Below are 15,245 nucleotides of genomic sequence, written 5' to 3' on the forward strand. Positions count from 1 at the left end.
AATACAAAGCATTATTTTAGTCTAGCTTAAATAAAAATTTCTAAACAAACTTTCAAAACCTGAAATCTAGTAGTTTAAATAGCAATCACACAGAAACAGTTGATTTCTTCGATATTTATAAGAAAAATTGTTTTTAAGACACTTATTAAATTATTTAGATAATGACTGATAAATAATCTGATTTGTAAAAATAAAGCCTAAAAAATCTGCATTAAAATTCCATAAATAAAGATGAAATTAAATTGTATGCTTAATATTTAATGTTTTATTATTAAATGATAAAAGGAATATATTAAATATTAGTTGCGGGATGTAATAGAGTCATTTGTTTTATACATCTAAAAACATATATCATATGAAATAAAAGCTACATACTTTGATATATATCAAAAAAGGACCAATATTTTTATTTTTAAATATCATTAAAAATACTTTAATTTCGGCATTTTATGACTTCAAGATATGATACCGTAAGGTCAATCAAAAGATAATTTATTCTTCATCAGAATTTTACAAAAATCTGCTATTAAATTTGCTTTTGCTATCTTGTATTGTCAAGCAATTTGAACACACTCATTTCGAATATCTCAAGGTGTTCGCTTGCTTGTTACTAAGTTCTGGAAGATCGGTTCTTCCTATAAGGAAAGTAACAAATATCTTCTAGATATTTTTTAAAAAAATTTTTCTTTCTATATTAATTCGGATATACCACAAACGCCCATTCATTAAGCCCTATCATATTGCACGGATATTACTGCCAAATATCCTCTTCCCCGTCCTTTCGTTGATTTGATTGATTCAATACTTGTGACTCTCACTCAGATGGATTTGGGGAACAGAATATACTATATCTAAGAACACTCTTAGAATGTCAGAGCAGATTTTTGGGTAACAGCTATCAGCTAAATTCAGACTTGTTTTTGTAAGAACCCCTTAAGAACACGTTCTGACATCGTAGTTTTTAAGGGGGGAGCGGCTAGGGAATTTTCCTTATCTTTGAATGAGAATCTTAGACACTTCATTAATTTGAGATACCTGAACCAAAATGATTTTAATAATGAGTGTTTTAAAGTGTACCTACTCAATGAAAATTTCACATATACATACTGTCTGTTCAAATAGTCCCGGGTACTTTCAGACCAGACACTTTTTATAATTTCTCCAGAGAGGTTGAACAAACAATGCTTGAATTGCGAAGACTCAAAGAATGTGCATGAATATGCATTTTGAAGATTTGACCAAAAAGACATTCTGTAGTCAGAGCAGAAACTGATGAAGAAGGAAATTGGTTTCAGCTCACTCAGTATCATGAAACATTAATGATGATTTCAAACATTCATAAATGGTTTATTTTCATATTTACAATACTTGTATGCATTTTCTTAAAACAAGGGCAGATTTATTTAAAAATACTGAATTTATATTTAAAAATTTCAAAAATTATTATTTTATTTTTTTTGCCTGTAGCATGCACAGTTTTCAACAAATCGTAGGAATTTATGAAGATATTTGCAGTGCAATCAGGGGGATTTGTTACTCCTTAAGAAAAGCTAAGAGATGAGTGACCTTTCACTTATTGATATTTTTAAACTTGAATATCCGAGTTATGTACTAAATTGAAAATATGCTAATTATCTCTCCAAATTTCTATCTAAAAAAATCTAATTTAAACCACAGTAAATTATTTATTATAAATAAAATCAAACATTGATCAATTTTTATTACATTATTCCCAATATTCAATAGAAATTTGAATTGTAGCATTATTTAACACGGCATATGTTAAAGCTGCCTAAGAAAAAACACCGTTTTCTTTCGCTTTTTATATTAAAATAGAAAAACGATATCCCACCGGTAAAAAATTCAAACTTTGTTTATTCCATCTTGGGATTGATCTACAAGTTGCCATCTACAAAATGAGACAGCAAAAAATATTTCTTAAATAACGTTGCCATTCTAAAATAAACAAATAAATAAAATAAAATATTAATACATTTTCAACATCCTCCCACCTTTTGATTATAAATAATAATCAAAATATAATACTATTAGTTAAACACAGTTAAGAGATTCAATAAATGGCAACGTTTTACAAAATTACGTTAAATATAAAAATGAAAATTAATGTGAAAATGTCCAATCAAAAACAAAATAAATCACAAGTTCAGTCTCTCTGGCAATTTAATTCTTCTTCCGGCTCTACTAAATTTCATCTCGTTGCCAGAAGTACTGTCAGAAGTTTTGGTGATGTCATTTGACTTATTCAAATCATCTGGTGTCATCGAAGTGGAGAAGTCATCAGAGGATGTTAACTCTAATGGATATATTCTTTGAATTGGTCGCAGGAAATTCTGCTGTGAAGTTTGCACTCGAACAAGTCGTACATGTCCATCTTTACCTGGTATGATTTCTGTGATACGACCTAAAGGCCAGACAAGTCTCTTTTTATTATCTGCTCCCACCATAACAATGTCACCAACAGTAACTGTACATTTTCTTGATTTTTTATTTCTCCGCTGTATGAGAGCACCCAAATACTCAGATCTGAAGCGATTTCTTAAGTCTTTAAGCACTGCTTGTCTGTATTTGAATCTATTGCTCACAGAATTTTGCTCTACAGCATCTATATCAGGAAGATTGCATTCATGCACATCTTGTATGAACATCGATGGAGAAATTGGTTTTATAGCTTCCTCTTCGCAAATGTAAGTTAGAGGTCTTGAGTTGATTACACGCTCGCAGTCTGCCAAAACCGTTATCATCTCCTCATAATTGAGACGTGCCTGTCCTAACACTTTCTTCAAAAGATCTTTTAAAATTCTAATTAATCTCTCCCACCATCCGCCCCACCAGGCAGCAGTTGGAGGATTAAACTTCCAGTCAATAGAGTTTATTGCTCCATATTTTTGGATGCGGTTCCAATCCAGTTGTTTTAAATAGTTGGCTGCTCCAACAAAATTGGAGCCATTATCGCAGTATATTGTTGTGCATCTTCCTCTGCGAGAAACAAATCTCCTAAAGGCCATTAAAAAAACATCAGTCGATGCAGCAGTAACAAGCTCGAAATGAACTGCTCTGTACACTGCACAAGTAAAAATCAGAACCCAGCTCTTCTTGTCTTTAAGGAATAAAGGTCCAGCCATATCAACGCCAGTTATCTGAAACACCGCAGCATCCTTTACTCTATTTTCTGGAAGGGGGGGACTTATAACTTCTATGTTCTTTGAGCTATATCTTTTACACGTAATGCAATTGGCCACCACATGTTTCACCGCTTTTCTTCCATTTAGGATCCAGTACTTTTCTCTAAGTGCATTCAATAGTATCTGGACTCCAGCATGACAGTTCTTAACGTGAGCATTATAGATTAACCGCTTTACCACTTCATGATTCGGAGGAAGAACAATAGGTTTAAGAAAATCTTCACTGTCCTTGCGATAAATAATTTTAGTTTTCAAACGGATGATGCCAAGATCGTCTTTAAATACTTGTAGGGTTTTTAATCTCTTTTCTTTTTCTGGGAGAAAAGACTCATTCTGTATCATAAATAAAACCTTCATTTCTGCTTCCTGAAATTCTGTAGCGGTTAATTCACCATGCTTCTTCTCAGTTATATTTTTGCAGTTGTTCATGAAGCGGAGGATCCATGCAACAAGACGAACTATTCTATCATAGTTCGAAAAATATCTGTAGTACCAGTTTGCAACACCACAGGCTTCATTATTTGATAATATAAAAGTCGTCTTAGACTTTTCCTTTCTAATCTCTTCTTCATTCCAATCATGGTTGGTGGAACCCATAATGTTTTGAAATTCAAAAGCATTTTTCATCCATTGTGGACCCTTCCACCATCTTAGGGAGACTAGATGTTTTGCCTTGCAGCCCCTGGAAGGTAAATCTGCCGGATTCTTATCACCAGGTATGTGTCTCCATGATGTAGGATTACTCAACTTCCTTATCTCTTGGACTCTGTTCCTAACGAAGACAGACCAATTTTCTTCTCGTAATATCCATGCAAGCACTGTTGTAGAATCACTCCAGTAATATATCGTAACATTTTTCCAACCAAGAGCTTCAACAACTGAATTCGCTAGCCTCGCTCCAATCACCGCCGCAAGAAGTTCCATTCTTGGGATAGTTGTGCCTCTTAAAGGAGCCACTCGAGATTTCGCTGCAAGTAGAAATAGCTCGATTCGACCATTATTTTCTATTCTAAGGAATGTAACAGCAGCATATGCATCTTTGCTTCCATCAACAAACGTATGAATAGTGCAGTTGCTTATATCTTTTGAAGAAGCTTGAACACACCTAGGAATCTGTATGTCAGACAAATGCTTAAGTTCTTGAAACCACTGTAGAAATTCTTTACGAAGCTCACCAGTTACTTCTTCATCCCAACTTGTACCTAATGTCCATGCCTTTTGTAGCATTATTTTCGGACAGAGCATCACTGGTGCAGTGAATCCAAAAGGATCAAATACTTTATGTACTGTAGATAACATACTCCTTTTAGTTACTTTTTCCACATTAATGCCATCCAGCCATTTCATGTTAATTTTCAAAGTGTCTAATTTCTTATTCCAAATAAGACCTAATACCTGAGTTTCTTCCTTTGAATTAGTTTCACAGTCGCCAGACCATTCCCATTCTCTAAGATCAAAACCACCTTTTGCCATCAAGGTTTTAGAATTGTCAATGAATCGATCTAATTGGTCTTTACTGTCGACACTAGTAACGACATTATCAATGTAGAAACTCTCCAAAAGTCTTTTCTTCAAAGATTTTTCAAATCCTTCACATTTTTGAATATGGTACTCAATTACTGAAGCTAAAAGAAAAGGGCTACATTTTACCCCAAAAACAACTCTTGTGTGACGAAAAACTCTCAATTTCTTTTCTTCTCTATTTTCCCACCACAAAAACCGAAGGAAGTCTCTATCCTCTTTACGAATACTAATTTGCAGAAAAGCTTTCCTGATGTCAGCTATAACGCCAAGCTGTCCCTCTCTGAATCGAAGAAGAATATTTGGAATAAGCTCAATGAGATTAGGACCACATTCCAAGCACTGATTCAAAGATGGATAATTTGCTAATCTCGCTGAAGCGTCAAACACCGGACGAATTGGAGTAGTGCTGCTGCTTAGTTTTATCACTGCACGGTGAGGTAAATAATTACCATAAGAGTTCATTTCGTTGGTAGGAACTTCCTCGATTATGTCTTCATCTAACCAATTTAGAAGAATATTTTCATATTTCTCATACATATTCATAGCTATAAGTTTTGAGGTAGTGTAGTCGAGCCTTTTCCTCGCCAAATCCAAGTTGTCGGGCAAAGGTGACTTATCATCAGACCATGGTAAACAAACCTCATATCGATTATCTTTATTAATTGTTACCGTTTCTAGAAAATGCTCCTTGGTCCGAAGATCAATCTCGTTCTTAGATTTTTTCTCAACAGGATCATTGATTCCGATTGAATCTAATTTCCATAAATTTGTGATTTCAGCTTCATTTACAAATAAGGACAGCACTGTTAAAGCCAGGTTTTCTTCCGAAGATTCTTCCTGTGGTACCTTACCCATTAAGGTCCATCCTAAGAAAGTTTCTACAGCGACAAGACCTGAAGATAAGACTTTTCTTTTGCCAGTTAACATTTTCCCCATAACTTCAGCTCCAATTAGAATATCAATGCCTTCACAAGTATCGCTAATATCAGTTAGATTAATCTGATTTTCCTCTAATTCTTTTATCCAGGGACCTTTAAAAACCGGTCTAATATTGTCACAAATGATAGATTGATCCAGAACTTCAAAATTACAGCCGAAATCTCCAATCAAATTTCTCAATTTTACTTTATAACAATTATGTTTAAATTCATTAGTGATAACGCCACCAAAAAGAGAATGTACCAATTTTTCACATCGAACGGGTGTATAATTCATTTCTTCAGCTACACTTTTCAAAATGTAAGATTTGTGTGATGCAGAATCAAAAAGTAACCTCACAATTTTCTGTTTATTATCCGATACCACTTTAGCTTTGAGAGTTTGAAGAAATATCTTAGGGCTGTGTTTATTAAAATTAGCCATATTAACATCTAGTGCGGGTTTATCTTCTTTTCCCTCTACAGACATCTTTTGCGAATCAAGCACATCACACATTATAGGAAAATGTTTTTTAGAACATATCAGGCATTTTAAAACTGCTCGGCATCTTTTAACTGCGTGAAATGGCGATAAACATGCAAAGCAGCATCGTTTTTCCTTGACTATTTTTTGTCTTTCCGATAGAGTCATTTTTTGAGCCGTAAAGCAATCTGAACTTGAATGTTTACCACCGCAAAAAACGCAAGATTTCTTTACATCTTTATCTGCAGCAGTCGTTAACAAACCTATAGCTGTAGGTACTTTATTTCTCAAATTCTCCGAGCTATATTGTTTCTTTTTCAAAGGTCTGTATTCTTGGCCCTTTCCTAAACCGAAACCGGCTACAGCCAAACATATTCTTTCTTCTCCTTCAACTTCCGTTTTCAAAAATTGCATCAAATTATCCAATCTTCCTTTCGCGTCAGAGTTAATACTGGAAATATTACTACGATTCCAAGCCTTTAAAAATTCAGCTGGGAAACACGATTCAACCATAGGATACAAAATGGATGCACATTTATCTGTGGTTACACCTAATGTTTCTAATGCTCGTAAATATGATTCAAGCTTATCATACAAAGAAGTTAATGAAAATGTTTCTTTTGTTTGCACAGAAATAATTAATTTTAATAATTCTCTCACATATACTTCCACTAAAATATCTTCTCTACCAAAACGCGATTTTAAACCATCAATAGCCTTTTGATAGTTGGCGCCAGTTGGCGGAAAACTTTCAACAACCTCTCTAGCACGAGAACCAGAAATTGTTGCTTGAACTAGGTACTGAAATTTGTCTTCTGGTGCGATATCCTCATCTTTATGTATTTGCTCAAATTGACTCCAAAATGGGAGCCAATCTTTAATATCGTCGCCAAATTGTCTAAATTCTAATCTAGGCAGTGTAAACTTTCTCTTATAATTATTTAAATCAGCAGTAGAATTAGCAGAAAATGACTGACCTCTATTTTGAGATTGTATTCTTGCCAATTCTATTTCTTTTTCAATTTCAAGCTGCAATCTTCTATCTTCCTTTTCAGCTTCAAGCTGCAATCTTCTATCTTCCTTTTCAGCTTCAAGCTGCAATCTTCTATCTTCCTTTTCAGCTTCAAGCTGCAATCTTCTATCTTCCTTTTCAGCTTCAAGCTGCAATCTTCTATCTTCCTTTTCAGCTTCAAGCTGCAATCTTTTATCTTCTTTTTCGGTTTCTTCTTTTAATTTCCTTTCCGAAATAACATTACTTAAAAGTTCTTGAACGAATTCTGGATCATTCTTATATTCACAACTTTTTAAAATAAGATCTTTTAATCCAACTATCGTAATATTTTCTGATACGTCTTCTCCAATTTCAGACGCAACGTATTTCAGATCTTCTTTTTTAAAACCTTTTATTGCTTGAAACATCTTGATTTATTTTGTTTCGAGAAAGTCCTGTCGCGGACGCCAAAAAATGTTAAAGCTGCCTAAGAAAAAACACCGTTTTCTTTCGCTTTTTATATTAAAATAGAAAAACGATATCCCACCGGTAAAAAATTCAAACTTTGTTTATTCCATCTTGGGATTGATCTACAAGTTGCCATCTACAAAATGAGACAGCAAAAAATATTTCTTAAATAACGTTGCCATTCTAAAATAAACAAATAAATAAAATAAAATATTAATACATTTTCAACAGCATACCTGTTCTATACAATTAAAAACAGTCGTACGTTTTAGGTAAGGAGAAACGAAAAAAGTCGGCGTTTAGTTGATTTACAGTAAATTTTGTATAATATCTTTCGAATTAAAAGAATTTAAATAACATTTATCCTCCATATCAATTTATTACCAAATTAAGCAAAGTTTACTTTCGCTTAAATGATATCAGCTGCTATAGGAAGAAAAAAAATCAGCAACTTTTGAAATGTTTCTAAAGGCATTGTTCATTATTCTTATATCAGAATCTTTTTAAAAGAATATTATTGTGCCCTATCAATGAAATAAATTTCCTTTAGAATACTGTTCTTACTTTCTAAATGGTCTTCTGAAGTCATAACTGAATCTTCGTTCTTAAATATAAGTTCATGCATATTCTTTACATAATTAAAATTGAAAAGCAATTCGTTGGCCATGTTGCAGAAATTTGAGAAAAAAATATGTTTAATTATAATAGAATTGCAGGATACATTTTTATTAGATAATATATATTTCAGCCGTTTGTTTTGAAAAGGGGGCAAGTCCATTTTTTTGTTATTGCGAGATATTTAAAGGTTTGAATTTCAATAAATTTCAAAATATTGGTAAGTATTAATAGATATATTTTTTATATTTTGTGGTATATAATAATGTAAGTTTTTAATCCTATAGTGTTTACAGAGGGCCAAATTCGATGCACACTGATGCAGATCTATTTAGCTATTTATCTTATTAGATGCAGACCTCATACAGGCCTAATAAGATGCAGACTTGCTACAGGACTAATTAGATGTAGTTACATGCAGTTCAAATTAGATGCATGTCTGATGACGGCCTAATTAGATGCAGATCTAAATAGATCTATTTTCATGCAATTCTAATCAGATGTATGTCTGATTCGGGCCTAATTAGATAAGACTTGATTCAAATCTAATTCGATGCGGTTCTAATTTGATGCAATTATTATTAGATGCACACCTGATATATATCTATTTAGATACGCATTTAATAAAATGCAGATCTGGAACAGGCCTAATTAAATGCAGTTCTATTTAGAAGGGATCTAATTTGATGCAGATCTGATGAGGGCCTAATTAGATGCAGATGTGAATATATCTAGTTCCTTGCAACTCTAAATAGATACGCATTAATTAGATGCAGTTCTAATGCGGGCGAAATAAGATGCAGACCTGATTCACATATAATTATATGCAGATCAATATAGATGCGAGCCTAATTAGATGCAGATACTATGCGTGCTTAATTAGATGAAGGTCTTATGTTGACCTGATTAGATGCAGACCTGATTCCGATCTAATTAAATGCAGGCCTAATGCATATTTCGATATGGATCTAATTAGATGTATATCTGACGGCTGCATAATTAGATGCAGACTAGATGCATTCCAAATTAGATGCAGGTTTATTTAGATACACATCTATTTAGATGCAGATCTCATATGGGCCTAATTGGATGCAGATTAATTAGGTCTACTTACATGCAGTTCAAATTAGATGAAGGTGTGATTCGAGCCTAATAAGATGCAGAAATGATTCATTTATAATTAGATTAAGTTCTATTTAGATGCGGATCTAATTAAATGCCGACCTGATTCAGATCTGTTTAGGTTCGGGACTAATTAGATGCAGTTCTCTTTAGATGTAGATCTGATGCTCGTCTAATTAGATGTAGGTCTGATGCAGGTCTAATTAGATGCAGACTTGATTCAGATCTAATTAGATGCAGACTTGATTCAGATCTAATTAGATGCAGACTTGATTCAGATCTAATTAGATGCAGATCTATTTACAAGCGGGCCTTATTAGATTGAGATCTGATGCCGGACAAATTAGATGTCCAACTGATGAATATATATTTAGATATGGATCTTATTAGGTGCAGACCTGTTTAATATCGATTTAGATATAGATCTAATTAAACGCAGATTTGATGCAGGTCTTTTTAAATGCAGACTTGATTCAGGCCTAATTAGATGCAGAATTCATGCAGGTCTATTTAGATGAAGACTTTATGCAGGCCTTATTAAATACAGTTCAATTTAGAGGCGAAACTAATTAGATGCAAATCATATTTAATCTATTTACATGCAGTTCTACTCAGATGCATGTCTGATGCGGGCTTAATTAGATACAGACCTGATTCAGATCTAATTAGATGCGGTTCTAATTAGATGCAAATCATATTTGATCTATTTATATGCAGTTCTGATGCGGGCCTAATTTGACCCGATTCAGATCTAATTAGATGCGGTCCTAATTAGATGCATACCTGATGCAGATCTATTTAGATATGGATCTAATCAAATACACGTCAAATTAATGAGAAGCAGGAATAATGCAATTGCAGATATGATGCGCGTATAATTAGATGCATGCCTGATGCTGGCCTAATTAGATGCAGACCTGATGCAGATATAGATATGGATCTAATTAGATATAGATTTGATGGTGGCCTAATTCTATGCAGACCAGATGCAGTTCTATTTAGATGCAGACCTGATGCACGATTACTTAGATGCAGGACTAATGCTGGCCTAATTAGATGCAGATCTAATTATATCACGTTACATGCAGTTTTACTTAGATGCAAGTCTGAATCTGGCCTAATTACATTCAACTCTAATTAGATGCAAACCTGTTTCAGAATTGATTAGTTTCGGGCCTAATTAGATGCAGATCTGATGCGGGCCTTATTGGATGCAGATTTGAATATGACTAGATAATTGAAATTTTAAATAGATGCAGATTAATTAGATGTAGTTCAAATGCGGGCGTAATAACCTGCAGACCTCATTCTGATATAATTGGATGCAGATCTATATAAATGCGGGCCAGATTAGATTCAGTTCTATTTGGATGCCGATCTGATGTGCGCTTTAATTACATGTAGTTCTGATGCAGGTCTGATTAGATGCAGACGTCATTCCGATCTCATTAGATGCAGACCTGATGCAGATTTCGATATGGATATAATTAGATGCATATCTTATGGCGGATTATTAAATACAGAATAGATTCAGGCTTAATTAGATGCAGTTGTATTTAGATGCGGATCTACTCAGATGGAGATCTGATGTGGGCCTAATTAGATGCGGATGTAATTAGATCTAGTTACATGCAATTCTAATTAAATGCAGTTTGATTCGAGCCTAATCAGATGCATTCATCATTCAGATCTAATTAGATCTATTTCTATTTAGATGTTCTAATTAGATGCGGATCTAATTAAATGCATACCTGATTCAGATCTGTTTAGACTTGGGCCTAATTAGATGCAGTTCTATGTGGATGCATGTTTGATGCGAGTCTAATTAGATGCAGACCTGATTGAGATCTAATAAGATACAGATCTATTTAGAGACCTTATTAAACTTTATTAAACCGGCGTAATTAGATGCTCACCTGATGCAGATATATTGAGATATGGATCTAATTAGATGTAAACCAGTTGAATATCTATTTAGATACAGATCTAATTAAATGCAGATTTCATGCAGGTCTATTTAGATGCAGAATTGATTCAGGCCTAATTAGATGCAGAGTTTATTCAGCTCTATTGAGATGCTGACTTGATTCAGGCCTCATTGGATGCAGAGTTGATGCAGGTCTATTCAGATGAAGACTTCATGCAAGCCTTATTAAATGCAATTCTATTTACATGCGGATCTATCTAATTAGAGGCAGATGTGATGCGAGACTCATTAAATGCAGATCAAATTTGATTTATTCATATGCAGCTCTTATCAGATATAGGTCTGATGCCGAGCTAATTAAATGCAAACCTGATTCAGATCTAATTAGATGCGATCCAAATTAGATGCAACCTGATACAGATCTATTTAGATATGGATCTAATCAAATGCAGATTTGAGGCAGGCCTAATTAGATGCAGTTCTATTTAGAAGCTGATCAAATTTAATGAGATCTGATGCGGGCTTATTATGCAGATTTGATTCAGATCTAATTAGATGCAAATTTATTTAGAGACGGGCCTTATTAGATGCAGATTTGATTCAGATGTAATTAGATGCAGATTTATTTAGAGACGGGTCTTATTAGATGCGGATTTGATGCCGGCCTAATTATATGCAGGTCTTTCAGGTCTAAATAGATTCAGATGTAATTAAATGCAATTCTGATATGAGCCTAATAAATTACAGACATGATTCTGATATAATTAGATGCAGATGTATTTAGATGCGAGCCTAATTTGATGCAGTTCTATTTAGATGTAGATCTGATGCGCGTCAAATTAGATGCATGTCTGATGCTGACCAAATTAGATGCAGACCTGATTCTAATCTACTTAGATGCAGCCCTGATGCAGGTTTAGATATGAATCTAATCAGCTGTAGATCTGATGGCTGCCTAATAAGATGCAGACTAGAGACAGTTCTCTTTATATGCAGACCTAATGCACGCTTAATTAGATGCGGGTCTAATGCTGGCCTAATTAGATGCAGATTTTGTTAGATCAAGTTAGATGCAGTTATAATTGGATGTAGGTCTGATGTAAGCCTAATTACGTGCAACTCAAATTAGATGCAGATCTGTTAAGATGCAGTTCTATTTAGAAGCGGATCTAATTAGATGTAGACCTGATTCAGGTCTGATAAGGTTCGGGCCTAATTAGAAGCATTTCTATTTAGATGCCCGTCTATTTAGATACTGATTTAATTAGATGAAGATCTGAGGCGGGGCTTATTAGATGGAGATTTGAATATATTTAGTTACTTGTAGTTCTAAATAGATGCAAATTAATTAGATGCAGTTCTAATGCGGGCCTAATAAAATACAGATCTGATTTCGATATAATTAGATGCAGATATATTTAGTTGCGGGCCTAATTAAATGCAGTTCTTTTTGAATGCAGACATGATGCGCGCTTAATTAGATGCAGATCTGATACTGGCCTGATTAGATGCAGACCAGATTCTGATCTAATTAGATGAAGACAGGATGTAGATTTCGATATGGATCTAATTAGATGCAGTTCTATTTTGATGCTGATATATTTAGATGCAGATCTGATGCGGGCCTTATTAGATGGAGGTCTCATGACGGCCTAATTAGATGCACATTAACGCAGATCTATTTAGATATGGATCTAATTAGATGCATACCTCATACAGGTCTAATAAGATGCAGACTTGCTACAGGCCTAATTAGATGTAGTTATATGCAGTTTTTATTTGACAGATCTAATTCGATGCATGTCTGATTCGGGCCTAATTAGATGCAGGCCTGATGCAGATGTCTTTAAATGCGTTCCTAATTAGATGCAGCCCTGATGCAGATGTCTTTAAATGCGTTCCTAATTAGATGCAGGCCTGGTGCAGATGTCTTTAAATGCGGTCCTAATTAGATGCACACCTGATGGAAATCTATTTAGCAATGGATCTAATCAAATGCAGATCTGAAGCAGGCGTAATTAGATGCAGGTCTATTTAATGCAGATCTGATGCGGGAATTATTTGATGCAGATGTAAATATATCTAATTACTGGCAGGTCTAAATAGGTGCTTATGCAATTTGAACATAGTAACATATGGAAGTATGTTGTTGGGAGTAAACGTATTATTATCGAAACACAAAATTAAGATATCCTTTTAATTATTTAGATAACACTGTACAACCATCGATTTTCATTATCAAAGGTAGATAGATAGATAGAAACATCCTAGATTTCAGACATGATATTAAACGGCCACATTTGCTTCACCATATAGCAACCGGAGCTAAATTTTGCCGTAATATACTCTGTCAAAAATAATTTCAATCTAAAATGGACTTGCACTACTTTCAAAATAAACAGATTTTCAATACTATTAAGAGCTAACACTTCCTTCTCCAAAATACTAGAATCTTTCTTTTTTTTTTTTAACTTTTGATTGTTTACGCATAAAAAGATCATAACAAGTTTTATTTATAACTTCCATTATCTCCATTTTTTAACAAATGGACTTGCCCCACTTTCAAAATAAACGGCTCATTTGTATTTTTCGACACGCATATTACATAGTATTGAAATCTTCAAGAAAAGTGAACAATATTATAGTTTTAACATAAAAATATAATTGATTAAACAGATAAATATTACTTATTCTATTCTATCACACATATTTAAGTTAACTATATGATCCTTATATGTTTTCAGAAAATAGTATACATTTCAGTATAGTTAATTTAAAAGAATCTTTGAAAAGAAAATGCATAAGTTTGAATTATTCGCTATTTTACTGCATAAAAGTTAAGAAATGGAGTAAAAGGGTATTAAAAATGTAACGGAAAATATCTATAAACATTTAAAAATAGTTGCTTTTTTTTGTTCTTTTTGTATTTAAACGAAGTTAGTGTTGCGAGATCCAGTAGAAAATCTAACAACTATTTTATGATCTAAATTGTTTTTCAAAAATTGCTACTCATTTTCATATAAAATCTTTTGAAAAAATTCTAGTATTTAACATTATTAAATGAAGGATTTTCACATTGGGACCTCAATTCGCATCTCTAAAATATGTAAGATAATATATGACTTTAAATATTCGTGAAATATGATAAAAACTCAAGGAATGATAAATCGCAGTCTCCTTACAGTTTTTTTCGAATTTTATGTAGTCTAGACAGTATAGAAATGAATTTTTAATTTTGGGGGGGAGGGAACTTCTGAGCAATCAGAGTAAAATCACAGCAGACTGTTCGAGCAATATGCGATTGGATGGATTTTCGTTTCTATTCCTTCACATATATTTTTTATGAAACTAAGAAAATTTATTGATTTCTTAAATGTTCAATATTATTTTTTGTCTTCATAAAACTAACTCTACAAAAACATAAATATATATCAATGTTTTCTTTAAGATTTAGGCATTAAATTCTGTATATAATATTCTATCTAATAATAGAAATAAAGCCCGGTTGTTTTATCATCATGAGTCACTGAAGTTATTTGTCTTGACGTTTAATCAATTTTTACTGCGACATCAAATAAGAAACTTTAGATGAATTTGCCATTAGATATATTTCAAATTTTATTGTTTCTAATACATTAATTTTTTCCTATAATTTCATTAGACTCAAATTTATGCAAACAAAATGTAAATAATGTTGATTTCATAGTTATTTTATTTAAATTCAGTTTCATTCATGTTATGGAAATTAAATGTCGTACAATTAAAAATATAGTTGGAAACATTGTATAGGAAACACTTTTATATAATGCTTCCAATAAACACTTGAAGATTCAATTTTCTGATATTTTTTTCTCATGATATTTAGCAGGCATAGCAGAAACTTTGACTAATTGCCTTTATATTTCTTTCAAAGAGTTTTAAATACTCAAATACCTTTAGCGCAATGTTTATTTAAAAAAATTCCTTATAGAAAGAACTCTAGAGAAAGTTTTAT

The 15,245-nt window shown here is 33.0% G+C and overlaps 1 protein-coding gene across 1 annotated transcript; it reads right to left on the minus strand.

The window, feature by feature from the left end:
* Window positions 1-587: 587 nt before the first annotated feature.
* LOC129980678 (uncharacterized) lies at window positions 588-8,254 on the minus strand. Its single transcript, XM_056091059.1, has 5 exons — window positions 8,152-8,254; window positions 3,555-5,224; window positions 2,955-3,431; window positions 2,604-2,798; window positions 588-635 (listed from the first exon to the last, which is right to left on the minus strand). Exons 1-5 carry the CDS (start codon window positions 8,252-8,254, stop codon window positions 588-590), a joined length of 2,493 nt encoding a protein of 830 aa, XP_055947034.1.
* Between the last annotated feature and the right edge of the window lie 6,991 nt (window positions 8,255-15,245).

The sequence above is a fragment of the Argiope bruennichi genome, chromosome 8 (assembly GCF_947563725.1).
Source record: "Argiope bruennichi chromosome 8, qqArgBrue1.1, whole genome shotgun sequence".
Classification (NCBI taxonomy): domain Eukaryota; kingdom Metazoa; phylum Arthropoda; class Arachnida; order Araneae; family Araneidae; genus Argiope; species Argiope bruennichi.